Source organism: Panulirus ornatus, chromosome 13 (genome assembly GCF_036320965.1).
Source record: "Panulirus ornatus isolate Po-2019 chromosome 13, ASM3632096v1, whole genome shotgun sequence".
Lineage (NCBI taxonomy): Eukaryota > Metazoa > Arthropoda > Malacostraca > Decapoda > Palinuridae > Panulirus > Panulirus ornatus.
In genome coordinates this window covers 5410817-5432690 of record NC_092236.1, presented here as the reverse complement: position 1 = coordinate 5432690, position 21874 = coordinate 5410817, and the positions used below count along the sequence as shown (strand labels likewise).

Genomic DNA, 21874 nt, shown 5'->3' with positions numbered 1-21874 from the left:
AGCCGTGATCTTTGAATATAGGTTACTAAAGCATGAAGCAATGGTGAGTCTTTTGTTTATACCTGTTGCTTTGTCACTGTTAATAGCATGGGGTGACAGGGGTCTAAAGCTGCAGCAAAAAACTAAGAGATGAGAACACTGAAGCAATATTCATGTTATTTACAACCAACACAGTGACTGTGAAAATAAAAATTCAACAAAAAGAAATAAATCCCATCTTGACATCCTTCACTCTGACTGGCAGTTGTCAAACATACCATCCATGCTTTCTCTGCCTTTCATCTGGCAGAGGACCAAGCCAACATAAAAGTAATGATTCATCTTTCTCTGCAGCTTCTGTACTTTTAATTACTAATCTAAAATTTCATACATTTTTTTTTTCACATGGACCTTTTGGACCCTAAGTGCCATTTAAGGGTTATAAGTGGTAATGAATGAGTTTGTAACAGAGTTTCTCTAGAAAAGGATGGACAGACAAGAGAGTATATAGAGAAATGCATTATGACATTACAAGATATGGTGTTTACCATAATGCTGAGGGTATGCAAAGTAAAAGGTGAGACACAAGAAAGATTAGAAAAAATGGGAAGACTTGTAAAACACCATCTTAGTAAAACAAATAAGAGCAAAAATTGAAAATTCACATTATGGTGGAAATACTAAGAAACTGTTTGTATGGGTTCTTAATGTGAAGTTACAAAAGATGTGCAGTCACTTTGAAGCCTGCAGGAGCATCTGCACTTCCGCAGCAAAGTATGCCAAATATGATATAAAAAGGTGATTTGACAGACTTACATTGATTTACATATAAGAAGCTATATATTCAATTTAGAAAGACTGAATATATGATATGGTTTTGAAAACTTCAATCATATTTTGCTATATACTTTAACTACCTCTAGTCCAGAGCTTAAGTTGGGTTCCCTCAACTTATACCTAAGCTAATAACAGGTTAGTCTAACCATCAAACCTTTTAAAGCATACACTATCATGCAATAAAAAAACAAAAAATCACATTTATGCGTACCGGTGAGTTGAAGCCGCTCACCTGTGGATAATAGAGCGGCGTCTGGCACGGCTGACGCGGCAAGTGTAATCTCAATCTCTCCGAATCGGACGGGTGAGGCATGTGGAAAAAGGCCGCCTGTAGCATTTTAAACTGTAGCTCATGCTCAACTGTTAACTGGGCTGGGCCAAGTGGAGCTACACCTAATAGTGGAGGAATGTGGGCTTCAGACGTTCCTGTGCTTTTCCCCGAACTATTAGTGCTGCTGGAGTTGTTGTTACTATTTGTATTAGTGCTGGTAGTGGTACTGCTGCTGCTTACAACACAACTGCTGCCATCCAACACTGTAAACATCACAATATTCAAAGGTAATACAAAGAGACTTTATTACAAACACTAATCACTTACTGCTTAAGTAAAGGACAGGAGTTTATGCTGAAGTAAAAGTATAAGGACACTTTTCAATACTAAATGCTCTTTGCGAAATATTAAGCATGGACAGAATGCTCACTATCACATCAGACTTGGACTCCATTTCTTCAACATTCCCTTTTAAGTCTTAACAAAATACAAATGATCACTTATAAAATGTCTTCATACATACATTAAGAGGGTGATAGGGTGTGTCATGCTGATTTTGTTTAGTGTGTACATGAAAACAGAGAGAAAGAGCAAGAGATCTATCTAACTATAACTACCTATGATGAGATTTTGCCTGAAGCAAGGATAGCACACTGTGTTCATAAACAGTGTTCACTAGCAGTATCTTTCACATCACTGCTACTATCTACAGCCACATACATTTTGCAACTGTTTATCCTGGGTTTATCTAGAGATGATCTTAACCATTTAACAAGTTATCCTTTGCAAGTGTATGTGAGAAATACTTAGAACAGATGGATTTGTAAGTGGCATTTATGGATCTGGAGAGGGCATATGATAGGGTTGAAAGAGATGCTTTGTGGAAGGTTTTAAGAGTATATGGTGAGGGAGGTAAGTTACTAGAAGCAGTGAAAAGTTTATACCAAGGATGTAAGGCATGTGTATGAGTAGGAAGAGAGGAGAGAGATTGGTTCCCAGTGATCATCAGTCTGCGGCAGGGGTGTGTGATGTCCCCATGGTTGTTTAATTTGTTTATGGATGGAGTGGTTTGGGAGGTAAATGCAAGTTGTTTAAAATGTTTATGGAGGGGTGGTTTGGGAGGTAAATGCAAGAGTTTTGGAGAGAGGAGGAGAGTATGCAACCAGATCTAGATGAGAGGGCCTAGGAAGTGAGTCAGATGTTGTTCGCCAATGATACAGCTCTAGTGGCTGAATCGGGTGAGAAACTGCAGAGGATGGTGACTGAGTCTGGAAAAGTGTGTGAAAGGAGAAAGTTGAGAGCAAAGGTTTAGTAGGGATGAGGGACAAGTTAATTGGGATGTGAGTTTGAATGGAGAAAAATTGGAGGAAGTGAGGTGTTTTAGATATCCGAGAGTGGACTTAGCAGTGGATGGAACCATGGAGGCGGAAAAGAGTCACATGGTGGGGGAGGGGGCGAAGGTTCTGGGAGCAATGAAGAATGTGTGGAAAGAGAGAATGTTATCTCGGAAAGCAAAAATGGGTATGTCTGAAGGAAAAGTAATTCCAACAATGTTATACGGTTGTGAGGCATGGCTATAGATAAGGCTGTATGGAAAAAGGTGGATGTGTTGGAAATGAAATGCTTGAGGACAATATGTAGTGATAGGTGGTTTGATCAAGAAAGTAATGAAAGGGAAGAAAGATGTTTTTTTTTTCCGCTGTCTCCTGCGTTTGCGAGGTAGCGCAAGGAAACAGACGAAAGAAATGGCCCAACCCACCCCCATACACACGTATATACATACAAGTCCACACGCAAATATACATACCTACACAGCTTTCCATGGTTTACCCCAGACGCTTCACATGCCCTGATTCAATCCACTGACAGCACGTCAACCCCGGTATACCACATCGATCCAATTCACTCTATTCCTTGCCCTCCTTTCACCCTCCTGCATGTTCAGGCCCCGATCACACAAAATCTTTTTCACTCCATCTTTCCACCTCCAATTTGGTCTCCCACTTCTCCTCGTTCCTTCCACCTCCGACACATATCCTCTTGGTCAATCTTTCCTCACTCATTCTCTCCATGTGCCCAAACCATTTCAAAACACCCTCTTCTGCTTTCTCAACCACGCTCTTTTTATTTCCACACATCTCTCTTACCCTTACGTTACTTATTCGATCAAACCACCCATTGTCCTCAAACATCTCATTTCCAGCACATCCATCCTCCTGCGCACAACTCTATCCATAGCCCACGCCTCGCAACCATACAACATTGTTGGAACCACTATTCCTTCAAACATACCCATTTTTGCTTTCCGAGATAATGTTCTCGACTTCCACACATTCTTCAAGGCTCCCAGAATTTTTGCCCCCTCCCCCACCCTATGGTCCACTTCCACTTCCATGGTTCCATCTGCTACCAGATCCACTCCCAGATATCTAAAACACTTTACTTCCTCCAGTTTTTCTCCATTCAAACTTACCTCCCAGTTGACTTGACCCTCAACCCTACTGTACCTAATAACCTTGCTCTTATTCACATTTACTCTTAACTTTCTTCTTTCACACACTTTACCAAACTCAGTCACCAGCTTCTGCAGTTTCTCACATGAATCAGCCACCAGCGCTGTATCATCAGCGAACAACAACTGACTCACTTCCCAAGCTCTCTCATCCCCAACAGACTTCATACTTGCCCCTCTTTCCAAAACTCTTGCATTTACCTCCCTAACAACTCCATCCATAAACAAATTAAACAACCATGGAGACATCACACACCCCTGCCGCAAACCTACATTCACTGAGAACCAATCACTTTCCTCTCTTCCTACACGTACACATGCCTTACATCCTCGATAAAAACTTTTCACTGCTTCTAACAACTTGCCTCCCACACCATATATTCTTAATACCTTCCACAGAGCATCTCTATCAACTCTATCATATGCCTTCTCCAGATCCATAAATGCTACATACAAATCCATTTGCTTTTCTAAGTATTTCTCACATACATTCTTCAAAGCAAACACCTGATCCACACATCCTCTACCACTTCTGAAACCAATGTATGGAAAGATAAAGAAAGTGGTTGAGATGGCAGAAGAGGGTATATTGAAATGGTCTGGTCACATGGAGAGAAAGAGTGAGGAAAGATTGGCAAAGAGGATTTATGTGTCAGATGTGGAGGGAACGATAAGAAGTGGGAGACCAAATTGGTGGGGGAAGGATGGAGTGAAAAAGATTTTGAGCGAACGAAGCCTGAACATGGAGGAGGGTGAAAGGCGTATAAGGAATAGAGTGAATTGGAAAGATGTGGTATACCGGGGTCGACGTGCTGTCAATGGATTGAACCAGGACATGTGAAGCATCTGGGGTAAACCATGGAAAGTTTTGTGGGGGCTGGATGTGGAAAGGGAGCTGTGGTTTCAATGCATTACACATGATAGCTAGAGACTTGAGTGTGAACGAATGTGGCCTTTTGTCTTTTCCTAGTGCTACCTTGCAGGGGGAAGGGGGGATGCTATTTCATGTGTGGCGGGGTGGCACGGGAATGAATAAAGGCAGCAAGTATATGTACATGTGTATACATATATATATATATATATATATATATATATATATATATATATATGTGTACGTGTAGGAAGAGAGGAAAGTGATTGGTTCTCAGTGAATGTAGGTTTGCGGCAGGGGTGTGTGATGTCTCCATGGTTGTTTAATTTGTTTATGGATGGGGTTGTTAGGGAGGTGAATGCAAGAGTTTTGGAAAGAGGTGCAAGGACGAAGTCTGTTGGGGATGAGAGAGCTTGGGAAGTGAGTCAGTTGTTGTTCGCTGATGATACAGCGCTGGTGGCTGATTCATGTGAGAAACTGCAGAAGCTGGTGACTGAGTTTGGTAAAGTGTGTGAAAGAAGAAAGTTAAGAGTAAATGTGAATAAGAGCAAGGTTATTAGGTACAGTAGGGTTGAGGGTCAAGTCAATTGGGAGGTGAGTTTGAATGGAGAAAAACTGGAGGAAGTGAAGTGTTTTTGATATCTGGGGGTGGATCTGGCAGCGGATGGAAACATGGAAGCGGAAGTGGATCATAGGGTGGGGGAGGGGGCAAAAATTCTGGGAGCCTTGAAGAATGTGTGGAAGTCGAGAACATTATCTCGGAAAGCAAAAATGGGTATGTTTGAAGGAATAGTGGTTCCAACAATGTTGTATGGTTGCGGGGCGTGGGCTATGGATAGAGTTGTGCGCAGGAGGATGGATGTGCTGGAAATGAGATGTTTGAGGACAATGTGTGGTGTGAGGTGGTTTGATCGAGTGAGTAACGTAAGGGTAAGAGAGATGTGTGGAAATAAAAAGAGCGTGGTTGAGAGAGCAGAAGAGGGTGTTTTGAAATGGTTTGGTCACATGGAGAGAATGAGTGAGGAAAGATTGACCAAGAGGATATATGTGTCGGAGGTGGAGGGAACGAGGAGAAGAGGGAGACCAAATTGGAGGTGGAAAGATGGAGTGAAAAAGATTTTGTGTGATCGGGGCCTGAACATGCAGGAGGGTGAAAGAAGGGCAAGGAATAGAGTGAATTGGATCGATGTGGTATACCGGGGTTGACGTGCTGTCAGTGGATTGAATCAGGGCATGTGAAGCGTCAGGGGTAAACCATGGAAAGCTGTGTAGGTATGTATATTTGCGTGTGGACGTGTATGTATATACGTGTGTATGGGGGTGGGTTGGGCCATTTCTTTCGTCTGTTTCCTTGCGCTACCTCGCAAACGCGGGAGACAGCGAAAAAAAAAAAAATTGTGTATGTATATGTATGTATACATTGAAATGTATAGGTATGTATATGTGTGTGTGTTGGCGTGTATGTATATACGTGTGTATGTGGGTGGGTTGGGCCATTCTTCCATCTGTTTCCTTGTGCTACCTCGCTAACGCAGGAGACAGCGACAAAGTATAATGAATAAATAAAATATTTATATATTTTTTCATACATGCTTGCCATTTCCTGCCTGCCTGTGGGTATATCATGAGCTAATAGCCACTTTCTGCCATATAACGCAACATATTGTACTGATTTACCTGTGACATGGCATCTCCACTAACAGATGCTGTCATCTAACATTTACTGATGTACTGGAACTAGAAAACCTTCATGTAATAGGTCTTTATCAGCATTCATCGAAATAAATGAAGACGATCAATTCACTAAACACTGATGTACAAGATGAATTATAATTTCAAGTGAGAAAAAAAAATTCTATTTTCATCTGTTATGTATAATGATGCCAAAGAAACCATCTGTTACATCTAAATGCTCCATTCAAATTCTTAAGTAACTTCATAATACACATGAATTCTACAAAATTTTCTTTCTGACAGGCATAATTGGGTATGTTTCCGGAAATCCCAATAATCATATCCATAAAAATAACTGAGCTAATTCAAGTTCTCATAGCAATCTAAAAGTGACACATTCCCAGTTAGAGGATAAATTCTGATAACTGACCATATGTTGGCAATTAAAGGATGTACTGACAGTAGGGGAGGAGTGACATCTCGGTAAATACGACTCACAAAGAATATTAGTATTAATAATTAACATAAAAAAATGAATTGCATGTCTCACAACCTCAAAGAATTTTGAAAAGTTACAAGCAAGGCAATGATCTGAACATCCTTCCAAACTGCAGTTCTCAAAAAAGTTAAGATCTTGGGTTAAAGACACACATTGAGATAATCTAAATGAGTTACCCTCAACTTTTTGAGGCAGCACCCACAAAAATTGTTTGCCTATTAAACTGGCAAACCTCGAATACAATTTCTTACCAATTCATACCCAAGCATTTTACTAAGAATATATTCATAATGTGTACAGCTTCTTTCCAAGTTAGCCAAAATCGTTGTCAAACTTCTTAAATGAACATCACAGATGATCAAAAAGTGGCAATTCAGCAAGATAATATATCTATCCAAGAACAACCACATTCACAGAATTATTCTGAACCTTTATAAATGCAGATTAAGTAACTCTATATGGAGCATCAACATCAATAATATAAAATGCTAAGCTTCTACATATGGCTTTTTAACAAGCTAGTGCATGAGGCATATTCACGGCTCCATGGTGGATGGCGAAGCGCCACAATGGGGGCTTGATTCAAACTCCCATCTTGCTACATCACATTACCTCTATTAACAGATTGGTTGAGGCCAGAAAACATGGCTCCCGACTCCTCTCTCTCCAGCACTTCAATTAAAGTTCCTCGGCATCAACAGATGGGAACCAATGAAGTTACCACTTTCAAGGGGGTTTGCCTCCCCTCTCCTGCCCCTGCATGTGACAGTGTTTTATTAGCTGTATGCAGGTGTAAAGACCTTCTATATTTTCAGCCTGTTTTCTTGTTTTGTACTGTAATACATTTGTTATTTCACAAGAAAATGTAGATATGACATGACAACATATACAATGATTGTGAATATGAATGATTAACTAATTCAGTTTCTGGTAAAAACAATGGGTTTGAGTTCACATACATACAATGATCCTAAGGATTATAATGATACTGATACAGTGAGGACTATTTATATGAAAGCGGGAAAATCAATAACAACAGTGATGAAAATTACAGAAAAGGGCAAGACACAGTACCATGTGGTAAGGACTGACAGGTAAGTCTGTCCCTGCTTTAAGTTTACTTGATGTGATGTACAGTTATGCATTGTCTGCTAAGCCAAGAACAACTAAAGGCCCCAAACTGTCATTCCCTTCACATCTGTAAGTGATGCAAACTATACCATCTACTTTTTGGCCCTGCAAATTTCATATGGTGAGGAAAAAAAAAAGTGGTATAATAATGAAATTTCTAAGTGGTCCTTGGTTTTTTCATATTTCTTTTTAGATGTATGGTTTATTCTTACCTGTATGGGGCATAAAACTGACTTAAATACTATCAAATTTGTGGTCTAACTTTTATGTGGAAAGATTATAAAAACAAGTAATAAAACTACCACTTAAACTACATATACTGGGATTACTCTTTTTAGTGCATTTCCTGGAAGCATGACTAGATATACCATGCATAATATGGGTTTATATGAATTTCATCATTTTCCTCCCAATAATTCTCTTGAGTATAGAAAATATGCATTTGTTTAATTATGGAATGGCATCATTTTCTTTTTTTGATATCTAAATACCTTTACAGGCACAGCAAGGCAGCATCAGAAGTATATGAACAATGGAATAATATGCTCAAAGCCAGTCTCCGGCTGGCATATATGATGTACCAAAACCACACCCTATCATCTACAGCCAAGCCTAACCCACTACTTCATGGTTTACATTGCCCTGGTTCAGCCCATTAACAGAACATCAGCCCATATACCATACCTATTCAATTCATGCTTCCTGCCCTCATGAATGTTCATGCTCCAGTGCCCGCCCTAAAGCCTCTTTTACTCCATTCTTCCATTTTCCCAGTTTCCACTTTCCCTCTGCTTACTCCACTTTTAACAGAAAGATCTTTCTCAGTCTTTCTTCATTCTTCCTCTTCATATGCCTGATTAACAATCTCACTCAGAATGCAATTACTACCACAACTCTAATACTGTTACTCCTTAAAAAATCAACTTGTCTTACACTATTTACTGTTCTCAAGCCTTTCATTTCCAAAACACCCACCCTTATTCTTCTATGTTCAAGGCCCAAGACTCATATCTGTACAACATTGGTGGGAATACTACATCTTCAAACATTTCCATTTTCTGCATGCACTATCACTGAACTCTCCTTTATGCAACCAGGACTTTAGCCCTCTCTTCCATCTTAAGACTCACTTATGCACACATGGTTCCACTCACTACTACATCAATTTCCAGGTACACAAAGTAATCAACTTCCTCCAGGTCCACTCGATCTAAACTTACCGGTAAACAATCCATCATCCTGTCTCATTCCCTGTTACACTTCACTGCCTCAACTTCTCTTCTCAAACACTCTCTTTTAAACTCTGACACTAGCTCCTACAGAGCTGCAAGAGTCATGCCATCTACAGACAGAAACTGTTTCACCTTCTATGGCCACTCCCCACCCCATCATACTGTACATCTATCCCTCAATCCAAAAACCTTACATTTACATCCCTCCCTCCATCCACAAACAGATCAAACACTCTGTGACAACAAACATCCTTGATGTACATCCAACTTCAAATGAAACCACTCATCCTCCTCCCTCCCTACTTGTGCACATGCCCTACTCTTCTGATAAAAACTTCTCATTGCATTTAGTGACTTTCCAACCACTCCATATATTCCTACCATTTTTCAAAAAACCTCAGTCACCTCTAAAATGCGTTATCTCTAGATCTATGAATGACATATATCAGTCACTCTCTCAAGGTATTTCTCATAAAAAATTCCTCAAACCAAACACTTCATCAGCATACACCATAACTCTCATGAAGTCACACTGCTTCCCCCCAGTCACTTGATTTATTTATGCCATAACACTCAACAGTTTCATACCTCTGTAATTCTAACATTACTCATATCATCATTATTGAACTGAGTAATATTGGTGGCTATGCAAGTTCTTCAGTAGCTTAGTCCTATTAAACCTCTTGACCTAAGATTGCAAACATCCTACTTGGACTACATAATAATTCAAAAGAAGGTTGTAAAAAACATGTCAAATATTTACATAAAATTTCAAAAAAGTTAGGGTCTAAACTAACAACTGCTACTGGTTGTGGGTGTCACTAAAACAGGGTGTCAGTTATGGTTGCTCATTCAATGTAGCCAACTGTACCACCAAGAATTTTTCTGGATGAGCACCCTATCAAAAAGACTAACAAAGCTGCATCAAAAAGTATGAGACTCAGGCTACATCTCTGTATATGATTAAAAAAAAAAAAAAAAAATCATCTTACAAAATTTCAATCAATAAATTAAATAATAATTGTATTTTCAAACATATTCACCATTTCCCGCATTAGCGAGGTAGTGTTAAGAACAGAGGACTAAGCCTTAAAGGGAATATCCTCACTTGGTACCCTTCTCTGTTTCTTATTTTGGAAAACTGAAAATGGGAGGGGAGGATTTCCAGCCCCTGGCTCCCCCCCCTTTTAGTCGCCTTCTACGACACGCACGGAATACATGGGAAGTATTCTTTCTCCTTTATCCCCAGGTATAAAAAAAATTTTATATATAATATTAAACAACGCTCATACCAATATCTTAAGCCACATGTCATATACACATATATCATACAAGTTCAAGGATTCGTTATTTAGTAACAACCAAGGATAACCACACAAAATGTGATACAGTGCTATGATTTGAATTTTCTAGTCCGAGAGAACTGAATCACTGATTTCAGCAAACACACTTCCTCTGATAAATGAATCTTGAAGATATCTTTTGACTTTCTGCTTATCAAGCAACTTTTGTTCATACCTGCCAGGCTGCCAAAACAGCCCCTGACCAACATACAATATAATCATGCTTCTTGATACATGAACCCCAACTCTATTTTGACTTCACAAAGGAACAAAGTAATGAATCAAAGGTGAACTTCTCTATCAGGATATGATGGTTCTATAAAAAGTATATTATTCACCATTCAACATCCTAGCTCAAAACTGATCAAGATCGAAACATGTAACTGCTGAAGAAGTGACAAATATGCACTGTTATGCCTATAATTAACCCTATTTGCACTAAATAATGATTCCTCTTATGTAATCACTGATTCTTATCATCAAATCTCATGCATACACTTGAAGACAGCAATGCTTTAACTGACTGCCACATTAAACTTAACTTCATTTATTGGTACCACAAGAGATGAATTATGCTGATACAGACTGGATTCATATTTCTGTCGGCACTGTGTGTGTATGTGTGTGCGTGTGTGTGTGTGTGTGTGTGTGTGTGTGTGTGTGTGTGTGTGTGTGTGTGTGTGTGTGTGTGTGCAGATGTCTCTCTCTGTCTGTTTCCTGGTGCTACCTTGCTAATGCAGGAAATGGTGATCAAGTTTGAAAATATATATAAATATATAGTAGGAAGTAGGTGGCAGGCAGCCAACAACCAAGGAGGTATATTACCAGTACTACCCATCCGGGTATCAGGAAGGTTAGAGTGACATCTGCTTAGTAAGCTAGCACTTTAGTGGTTGTCAAGTTGCACTCCTCTGACCCAGGTAGCTGTCTTTTATTTATGCCTCACTAGCGTGTGGACTACTGGCATTCTGCCCACAAACATACAATCTCTCCTTGTCATATGTAACACTTGACAAAACAAAACTCACACAGCTCATTTTTCATATCTCTAGAATTTCCTGCCATGAGCACTATGCACAGTAGATAGTATTAGTCGGTAGGAACATTTACGCAGGATTATTAGGTAGAAACATTAGGTAGAAGTGACTGAGTTTGGTAAAGTGTGTGAAAGAAGAAAGTTAAGAGTAAATGTGAATAAGAGCAAGGTTATTAGGTACAGTAGGGTTGAGGGTCAAGTCAATTGGGAGGTGAGTTTGAATGGAGAAAAACTGGAGGAAGTGAAGTGTTTTAGATATCTGGGAGTGGATCTGGCAGCGGATGGAACCATGGAAGCGGAAGTGGATCATAGGGTGGGGGAGGGGGCGAAAATTCTGGGAGCCTTGAAGAATGTGTGGAAGTCGAGAACATTATCTCGGAAAGCAAAAATGGGTATGTTTGAAGGAATAGTGGTTCCAACAATGTTGTATGGTTGCGAGGCGTGGGCTATGGATAGAGTTGTGCGCAGGAGGATGGATGTGCTGGAAATGAGATGTTTGAGGACAATGTGTGGTGTGAGGTGGTTTGATCGAGTAAGTAACGTAAGGGTAAGAGAGATGTGTGGAAATAAAAAGAGCATGGTTGAGAGAGCAGAAGAGGGTGTTTTGAAATGGTTTGGGCACATGGAGAGAATGAGTGAGGAAAGATTGACCAAGAGGATATATGTGTCAGAGGTGGAGGGAATGAGGAGAAGAGGGAGACCAAATTGGAGGTGGAGAGATGGAGTGAAAAAGATTTTGTGTGATCGGGGCCTGAACATGCAGGAGGGTGAAAGGAGGGCAAGGAATAGAGTGAATTGGAGCGATGTGGTATACCGGGGTTGACGTGCTGTCAGTGGATTGAATCGGGGCATGTGAAGCGTCTGGGGTAAACCATGGAAAGCTGTGTAGGTATGTATATTTGCGTGTGTGGACGTATGTATATACATGTGTATGGGGGTGGGTTGGGCCATTTCTTTCGTCTGTTTCCTTGCGCTACCTCGCAAACGCGGGAGACAGCGAGAAAAAAAAAAAAAAAAAAAAATTAGGTAGAAGTAGTAGGTGGGAGTATGAGATAGAGGTAATCATTACGAACACTAGGTCAGAGTCTCTGCAAACAATACACTAGAGTTGCCCTCTGTCAGTGGCCTGTTGAGGGTGAGGTGCTAAAGGCTAAGAAGCAACAATGGAGTTCTTTAGTTATGGAGACTGTTGCCATGGCCATCTCTTTGAAGGAGTTCCAATTGGAACAGGCTTCAGAGATCTATATAGATAGACAGATAGATTCAACTAAAAATATTTAAGAATTCCAAAATGTTTCTTTAGACTTCTAGACATTGCTAACCTCCCTTACAGTCCCAAAAAGGGGAATAAACAATGTTTCATATAATATTCATAAAAATGAGAAGGTATGCTATATTGTTAATTCTGTCAAACTACAAAAGGTAAATGAGGAAAAAGACTTGGGTGCAATAACCTCTGTGACTTGAAGATGTTTAAGTCACATATGTAAGCAGTATGTAGAGGCAGTAAAAACAGCCCACAAAATTCTTCGATTCATAGGTAGGACTTTCAAACTGAAGTCAGGAAAATCACCATCACCTTTTACAAAGTACTGATGCACTCCCAAATTTGATCACCTTACTTTAAAAAAACACACAGACAGAATGAAAAGTACAGTGTTGAGCTACTAAGACAATTCTCAGACTGAGAAACAAATCCTATAAGAAGTGACTTAATGACCTAAACTTATTTAGTATAAAAAAGAGAAGATTGAAAGATGATCTAATATGGTTATTCAAAATCAGCAAATGCTCTGATAACCTTGACCTATGCAGCTACTTACATGTTGATTCATATGATTATACTTGCAGTGACAGATACAAACTCAAGGGCAAACATTTTGCTTCAAATAAGGCCACATACTTTTTGCAACAAGAGTGTGCATATATGGAATGATTTACTAAATATAGTAGTTGAAAGCAGTACCACATATACATTTAAGAATATAGTTGGTAAATATTTTGCTTCGAGTCCATGAATGACATTACTTGCACCTCCTTAGATACATGAAACATTTGCAGTTTTTTCTTTCTGAAATATCTTTATGCCTTTCTACTCTTTCAACATTAATCTGAGAGCTTCTAACACCTGCTATCGCAAACATTTTCAAGAATAAATCAAACTGGTACATTTTCAAATCTATTCCTTTTAATCTCTTCATTTTTTTCACCATATACTTAGGATAAGGATTTAACTCAACCCAAAACATGTCATCATCAAATATGAGAAAGTTCTTGTGTCTGATCTTTGCATGTATTTCTAACTCTTCACTCGGCACCCATCAAGAAGAAAGCTTTCATAAAAAAACTAATTAAGGCATGTCTACGACTTCTGACATCTCTTAAGTAGGCTTTCACCATCTGCTCTGTTTTCATAAAATCACTTCCCAAGACTTTCACTTCACAAGTCTTCTTGACCAAACACCTACATTTGCCACCCAATCATCAAACATATTCAATAATCCTTAAAAATACTCACTGCATCTCCTCTTCACCTCATCTCTGCCTCAGTAATGCTCCAATTTGTTCTCCCGTTTTTCTCACACTATTAACCTCAATCTAAACCATTTTCTTATTCTCCCAAAAGTCTGCTGATATTCAATCACCCCAACTCATATTTGCTCTCCTTTTCTGGCCCTGCACATACCTTCTGCCACTTTACCCTAATCACTTTCATTCCTTCCCTGTAAGTACAGCCCATACAACTCTCTTTGCCCTTTCACTAGCAACTGAACTTTATCATTCTACCACTCACTTCCCTTTCTCACATGCCCACCTCCCACCTTCCAAATATGAGTTTACTGATGTACCAGTAAAACTATATGCACGAGTGGTGACAGGGTAGAGGCATGCACAGTTTCAAATTGGAAAGGAACAATCATATTCAAAAGTGGTACAGGATATGTTAATCAGATACTTGTTTGAAGAATGTGTGAAAAATAATTAGAGAAACAGAAGGATTTGCAAGTGGCATTCTTGGATCTGGTGGAAGGGTAAGACATGGCTGACAGAGATATTCTGTGGAAGTAGTTAGGCATACACAGTGTGGAAGAAAAGCTGATATTAGCAGTGAGGAGTCTTTATCAAGGAAAAGGGAAGGGTGAGTAGTATCAAGTGAAGGTGGGTCAATGGCAAAGATGTGTGATGACACTATGGCTTTTCAATCCATTTATGGATGAGGTAGTAGTGAGGAATCACTATCAAGGAAAAGAGGAGGGTAAGTAGTTTCCATGAAGGGGGGTCAATGGCACAGATGTGTGATAACACCATGGCTTTTCAATCCACTCATGGATGAGGTGGTGAGAAAAGTGAATGCAAGGGGTTTGTAAAAGGGTAGGTCTACAGTCTGGCAGGGGTGGTGGTGCCTAGGTGGTGAATCTGTTATTGTTTGCTGATGATACGGCATTGGTAGCAGATTCAAGTGAGAAATTGCAGAATCTACCTTTTGAACTTGGAAGTGTGTGAAAGGAGAAAGTGGAAAAAAATGTGAATTAAAAGCAACATTATAAGTTCAACAATGGAGAGAGATAGGTTAGCTAGGGTGTGGGTATGAATGGAGAAAACTTGAAGGAAGTAGAGTGATTTTTAATCCTGGGATATCAAAGCAAATGGAGCCATGGGAGATGACTTGAGTTACATGGTGGATGAGGGAGAGACAGTCCAAAGGAGCAATGAGGAATTTGTGGAAAAAAAACTGTCTTTATCACAAAAGGCAAAGCTGGGCACGTCTGAGGGCGTGAACTATAAATGACAAGGTGAAAGTGCTGGAATTGAAATATCTAAGGAAATTACTTGGTAAGAGGAGGGTTGATTGAGAAAGAAATGACAGGGTATGTGAGAAGTGGTAATAACGTAAAAAAAAATGGATTGCTATGAGAGATGTTGTGTTGAAGTGCCATGGACAGATGGAAAGAGTGAGTGGAGAGAGACTGACACAGGAAATATGTGTCAAGAATGCAGGGGATGATAAGGTGAAAACCAAACTGTAGATGGAAGGATGGAATGGTAAAAGTTTTGAGAGCATGGGGTCTGAGCATGCAAGAGGGTATAAGGCATGCATGGGATACAGTTAAATAGAGTGGTGTGGTGTGTGGTGAGTGCCATTCAGTCAATGGACTGAACCAGGGTATGAAGTAGCCAGGGGAAACCACAGAAAGGTCTGTGGGGCCTGGCTGTGGCTTGCAGGATGTGATTTTAGTGCATTACACATAAAGCTAGAGAATGAGTGTGAGTGAATAAGGCCATTTCTTTATCTGTTCCTGATGCTACCCCACTAACACAGGAAAGAGCAAGTCAGTATGAAAGGAATATGTAATATTGGAGATAAGCAGTTGAGATTCTTAGATAGAACCTCACATTTACAACAATAACCTGAACTGACCTGAAGGAGGTATCGATGTGGAATTAACTTCATTAACTTTCTTCTGAGCTATCGCCTTTAATGACACTGCTGTGTCAGTAGCATTCTGGAAAGAAAATTCACATTTAACTTATATATCATAGGCTAACATATCTAGCACAGAACTGTGTGTACAAAAACAACAAACTTACCTATGACAATAATGTGATTGCAAAGAAATCTTTAAGAGTAATATGTTACTAAAAACAGGCTAGACAAAGCAAAGAAAAGGAGAGCATGTAGTTCCCTACATAACTGAGCATCAACTCTATCATCACATTTTCATATCAATATGATACATCATTTAGATTGCTTCAAGTTTCATCTAGTAACAGTCACATACCATAGTGGGTGTGTGCCCTTGATGTGCTGATGGTGTTGAGGTTGGTGCCCCTGATGGTAATGCCGGAGTAGTAGTCGCACTGCCAGCTAAACTGCCCTGCGGTGAAGTTACGCTGACATTGCTGCTCACTCCACTACTGAGACCATTACTGCTGCTGCTGCTACTACTGCTGCAGCTCCCACTACCTGTGCTGTTTGATACAGAGTTGCCACTGCCACTACTGCTGTTGCTGCAACTGCTACTACTGCTGCTGCTGCTACTGCTGCTGCTGCCACTTCCACTACTACTATTCACAATACCACTGTTTATCAATCCACTTGGTTCCGGTGAATGTCTTCCTGCAATATCGAACACAAAACATACACTTAAGTAACCAAATGAGTAAAACATAATCCCAAAAATTCACAAAAGAGCTTGCAGCTAATGTGATCTCCATATAGTAAAATGTTAAATGTTCAATCAAAACAGATAAGTCCTTACTAGAGGACACAGAGTTCTGACTGACACTGTGTGCATTTCCCTATAAAACTAACCTCTTCCAGCAATAACAAAAACATCCACTTCAGCCAAGGTATCAAAAACATATAAATATGTATGAAACTAAAACCCATAAAGAAATGGCAACTCAAAATTTCATGCTGCAAACAAACTGAAGCTAAGTAAAACTAGGTAAAATTTTGAGAGGTCATCTTATATACTAATGCTTTCCTTATCACATTAAGCTGGGTACCTTTTCTATATTGCTACTCTGTTTTATCTGATTAAAAAGAATGTGGAGATACAGAATATAGTACATAAGTTGTGCTATGTAAAATAAAACAGCTTAAGGAAAATAATCTTTAAAATAATTGGAAAAGCAATATATCAACATTGAAAACTGATCAATTTTGCATAAACTAGCAACTTATAAAATTTCTCTTTTGAGCCTTCCTCCAGAAGCTGTGTCCTTTACAAACAGCATGTAATTCACCTCCTATGCACCCCTATTACCCAGCATACTGTGTACACCCACCCCTCACATGAAGACCCTTACATCTATCTCCTTCATCAACATCCACATACAGATTAAACAGCCATGGTGACAACATACACCCTCTATGCAGACCCACCTTCACTGAGAATCCCTAAACCTACATCCTTTTCACTCGCACAAATATCTTACTCTTCCAGTAAAAATTTTACTTTTTAGTAACCCTCCATTTACTTCAAATTTTCTTAGTAAGTTCCATATGGTTCTTCTGTCAACTCACATATTTTCTTGAGATACATTAATACTACACATGAATACCAATCTTTCTCTAAATTATATCACACTGTTCTTTCCCAGTCAGATGCTCTGTGCATATCACCACTCTCTCAAACACCACACTCCCATACACCATATCAAGTACACTCAATTTGAACATTTACTTTTGCTACCCTAAACATGCATTCCATCAAGCACCTCCTCTTTGGCCATCCAAGTGTCAAACAGCATAACTACACAAATGGCACTCTCAATCCCTTTCTTGAGGACCTCTATTGCAGTATCATCTACTCCTGCCTAAAGTACTTTAACATAATCCATCTTATGCAGGGCTTTCAATACCTCCTCTCTTTCACCATATCATTCACTGTGACTCTCACTCTGCAAGTCAACTTAATCTAAAAACACCATATCTGCTTCCATATCATCAACCACATTCAGCAGTCCTCCAAATGATTCACTTCTTACTAAATTATCTAAAACTTCATTTCCTCCAAGTTTTCTCTATTCAAGCTCACATCTCAACTAACCTGTCTCTCTGCACTGCTAAGCCTAATAACCATTCTTTTATTAATATTTAATTTCCACTTTCTCTTTTCACACTCTCCCAAATTCAAACCAACTTCAGCAGTTTTTCATTCAAATCTACCATCCAAAATTATATCCTACCCTACTTTTTACAATCCACCAGAACCACGAACATTTACCTTACACATTTATTTTAGGAACTTTCTCTGCATCCTTTATATATGCATACTATCTAAGCACTAAATTGCTTTCTAAATGGGTCAATCTCACTATACCTCTATTTCTATCCAGTCACATCCATTGGATAAAACAAAATATTTCCATGATTTACCTGTGCTGTTGTGTTGTGAAGATGAGGTGATAATATGGTTAGAAGTTCCAGAACTTGTGCTGCTGTTATTTGGAGTAGTTTGTGAAGTTGATCCTGTATACAGACAACAATTGTAAACATCATATATGTTAACACTGCAAACAACCACCTACAGTCAACCCTTTATGATTCTGACCCCAGTTATCCACATCTTTCAATAATCTATAGCTAACATGGGAGCTACACAATATTACCATTTCCATTACAGTCCCATACATGTGATATCCAAATTATTTTGAGATGGCCAAATGCATGAAACATGAGGTACTTATGATGCCTAATGTCCTGCCATGGTAAATGAGAAATGCAACCAAATTGCAGCATGTTGTGTCAAGATGTTTGTCACTACCTTAAAACTATCTTTCTTATCTCTGACACCCATTCCCCCTGGGATTTCCATCAAGGGGGTCGCCACAGCAAATTTCTCCAATTACCCATCCTTACATGCCTCCCTTGCATAAACTAATCCACACATTCTCTCCCTCCAGTACTCTTCCACTCTATTTCCCTATGCCGCAGGTGGTCTTCCTCTCACACTAGCCCTTTTAATCACGCTATCATATACTCTCCCTGTAAAGTCCCCATCCTGCATTCTTTCCATATGTCCAAACCATCTCAAAGTATTATGTTTCATGCAATCTACCCCTCTACAGTTCATTCCCTTTGCATTCTTGCAGCACCAAATCTCTAGAATACCTCCTCATTTCTTTCCTCAATCCACCTAGTCATTCAAATAGCTCATTTCCACAGCATGGATTCTTGAACTCTGTGACTTCTTCCATGTCCATGGAATACCTACATCAGGGTCAGGATGATTATACAGACCCTTAATCCTTACTTCACTTCCATACTTACATCTCCAACCTTCATTTTATTAAGGTACCCAATGACTCTTCTACCCTGTACTGCTTTCTCCTTCATCTTTCCTTTCATATGACCAAACTTACCAGACACAGTTCCTAAATACTTAAATTCTCTCACCTCTCTCAGTCTCTCTCCCCCATATCTACAATACAGTTTAGTGCACTTTCTTCTTTCACTCTATAGGGCTTTGCAAAATCTATACTTTCACTCTGTTCCCTTCCACACCTCATTACTTTACTGACATTAATCTTCAATCACTTAAACTTACACACATCAAAAAACACACTTACAACCTTCTGTAACTCTTCTTCACTCTAAGCAAACAACACAGCATCATCCACAAACAAGTCTGTCACAAGCCACCAAACTCCAGCATCATACCCCCATCTCTGCACCCCTTTTCTTAGTTTTGCTTTCATCTCCTTTATCACTCCATACATATGAATGTAAAAAAAAGCCACAATGACATCACACAGTCCTGCCTCACAGTGTTTAAAGCATTCTGCTTTAAACTCTCGTCTGTGTAAACACAAGCTCTTCTCCTCAAACCACTGAATCAGGAAATGATCTAGGACTAAGTTACTTATTACCCTGAACATATTCTTACAGTTATTCCCATCATTATCAATGTTGTTCAACTCCTACTCCTCTCAGAGGCACACAGATCATTAACAGTTGTAAAAGATGTATGGTGTTCATATAATAACACTGTGGCAGAGGCCCCATATCAAGGAGCTCAACAACATCCAAGTTTTGCTTCATTGATAATACAGTTATGCACTTTTTTACCCCCCAGCAGGGACTTGCAACCATGCCAGTTAGGCTCCCTAAAGGGAAATTACCCAAGTACTAGGGAGGCACTGCAGAGGTAGCATGGGTAACATGTTGTACAGCTGTTCATAAATGTAAACACTCACTTGGAAATCAACATCTTAATATTTGCAAACAGTTTTTTTCTAAATTCACATTCTTTGTACTACAAAATGCAATATACTTGTATACTATTCTTCATCACCAACAGTCCATAAAAGGATCTATCTTTTATCTTGCAGGTACCTCCTTCTTTAAATTTTTGAAGAAAACGTCTTTTGTTAGAAGTTACCACAAAATGGTTAGAAAAAAAAAAAGATGAGAGTGACATGCCTCACCAGTAATACCAGATTAGAGGCTTCTAACTCAAGGCATATCTCTCAAGGCTCATATGGAAACTGACCCTACACACAACACACACACACATATATATATATATTAAGAATATATGGTGTGGGAGGAAAGTTGTTAGAAGCAGTGAAAAGTTTTTATCGAGGATGTAAGGCATGTGTACGTGTAGGAAGAGAGGAAAGTGATTGGTTCTCAATGAATGTAGGTTTGCGGCAGGGGTGTGTGATGTCTCCATGGTTGTTTAATTTGTTTATGGATGGGGTTGTTAGGGAGGTGAATGCAAGAGTTTTGGAAAGAGGGGCAAGTATGAAGTCTGTTGGGGATGAGAGAGCTTGGGAAGTGAGTCAGTTGTTGTTCGCTGATGATACAGCGCTGGTGGCTGATTCATGTGAGAAACTGCAGAAGCTGGTGACTGAGTTTGGTAAAGTGTGTGAAAGAAGAAAGTTAAGAGTAAATGTGAATAAGAGCAAGGTTATTAGGTACAGTAGGGTTGAGGGTCAAGTCAATTGGGAGGTGAGTTTGAATGGAGAAAAACTGGAGGAAGTGAAGTGTTTTAGATATCTGGGAGTGGATCTGGCAGCGGATGGAACCATGGAAGCGGAAGTGGATCATAGGGTGGGGGAGGGGGCGAAAATTCTGGGGGCCTTGAAGACTGTGTGGAAGTCGAGAACATTATCTCGGAAAGCAAAAATGGGTATGTTTGAAGGAATAGTGGTTCCAACAATGTTGTATGGTTGCGAGGCGTGGGCTATGGATAGAGTTGTGCGCAGGAGGATGGATGTGCTGGAAATGAGATGTTTGAGGACAATGTGTGGTGTGAGGTGGTTTGATCGAGTGAGTAACGTAAGGGTAAGAGAGATGTGTGGAAATAAAAAGAGCGTGGTTGAGAGAGCAGAAGAGGGTGTTTTGAAGTGGTTTGGGCACATGGAGAGAATGAGTGAGGAAAGATTGACCAAGAGGATATATGTGTCGGAGGTGGAGGGAACGAGGAGAAGAGGGAGACCAAATTGGAGGTGGAAAGATGGAGTGAAAAAGATTTTGTGTGATCGGGGCCTGAACATGCAGGAGGGTGAAAGGAGGGCAAGGAATAGAGTGAATTGGAGCGATGTGGTGTACCGGGGTTGACGTGCTGTCAGTGGATTGAATAAGGGCATGTGAAGCGTCTGGGGTAAACCATGGAAAGCTGTGTAGGTATGTATATTTGCGTGTGTGGACGTATGTATATGCATGTGTATGGGGGGGGGTTGGGCCATTTCTTTCGTCTGTTTCCTTGCGCTACCTCGCAAACGCGGGAGACAGCGACAAAGTATAAAAAAAAAAAAAAAAAAAAAAAATAGAGAGAGAGAGAGAGAGAGAGAGAGAGAGAGAGAGAAGAGAATCATACAACAAAATAGTCCTAAGACAGCCATGGTCACTCATACAGAACAAAAGTAATGCCTTACAAAGATAGCCTTGAAAGCAGAATGTGCTCCAGAAGAATCTAAAAGTTTAAGTCTATGAGGAAGTTCTAAAATCACAAATTACTCTATATTTCATATA

The 21874-nt window shown here is 39.7% G+C and overlaps 1 protein-coding gene across 4 annotated transcripts in view; it reads right to left on the bottom strand.

The window, feature by feature from the left end:
• Positions 1 to 21874, bottom strand: part of Not3 (CCR4-associated factor Not3) — a 61721-nt gene that overhangs the window by 6666 nt on the left and 33181 nt on the right. For 2 of the 4 annotated variants that reach the window (XM_071668495.1, XM_071668496.1), the window contains exons 8-11: positions 18272 to 18364; positions 16167 to 16504; positions 15806 to 15890; positions 1028 to 1350 (exon numbers count right to left, since the gene is read on the bottom strand). In XM_071668495.1, the coding sequence (XP_071524596.1) occupies positions 1028 to 1350; positions 15806 to 15890; positions 16167 to 16504; positions 18272 to 18364 (839 nt within the window). The remainder of the gene's footprint in view (positions 1 to 1027; positions 1351 to 15805; positions 15891 to 16166; positions 16505 to 18271; positions 18365 to 21874) is intronic. The other 2 variants (XM_071668497.1, XM_071668498.1) reach the window with 1 other exon arrangement.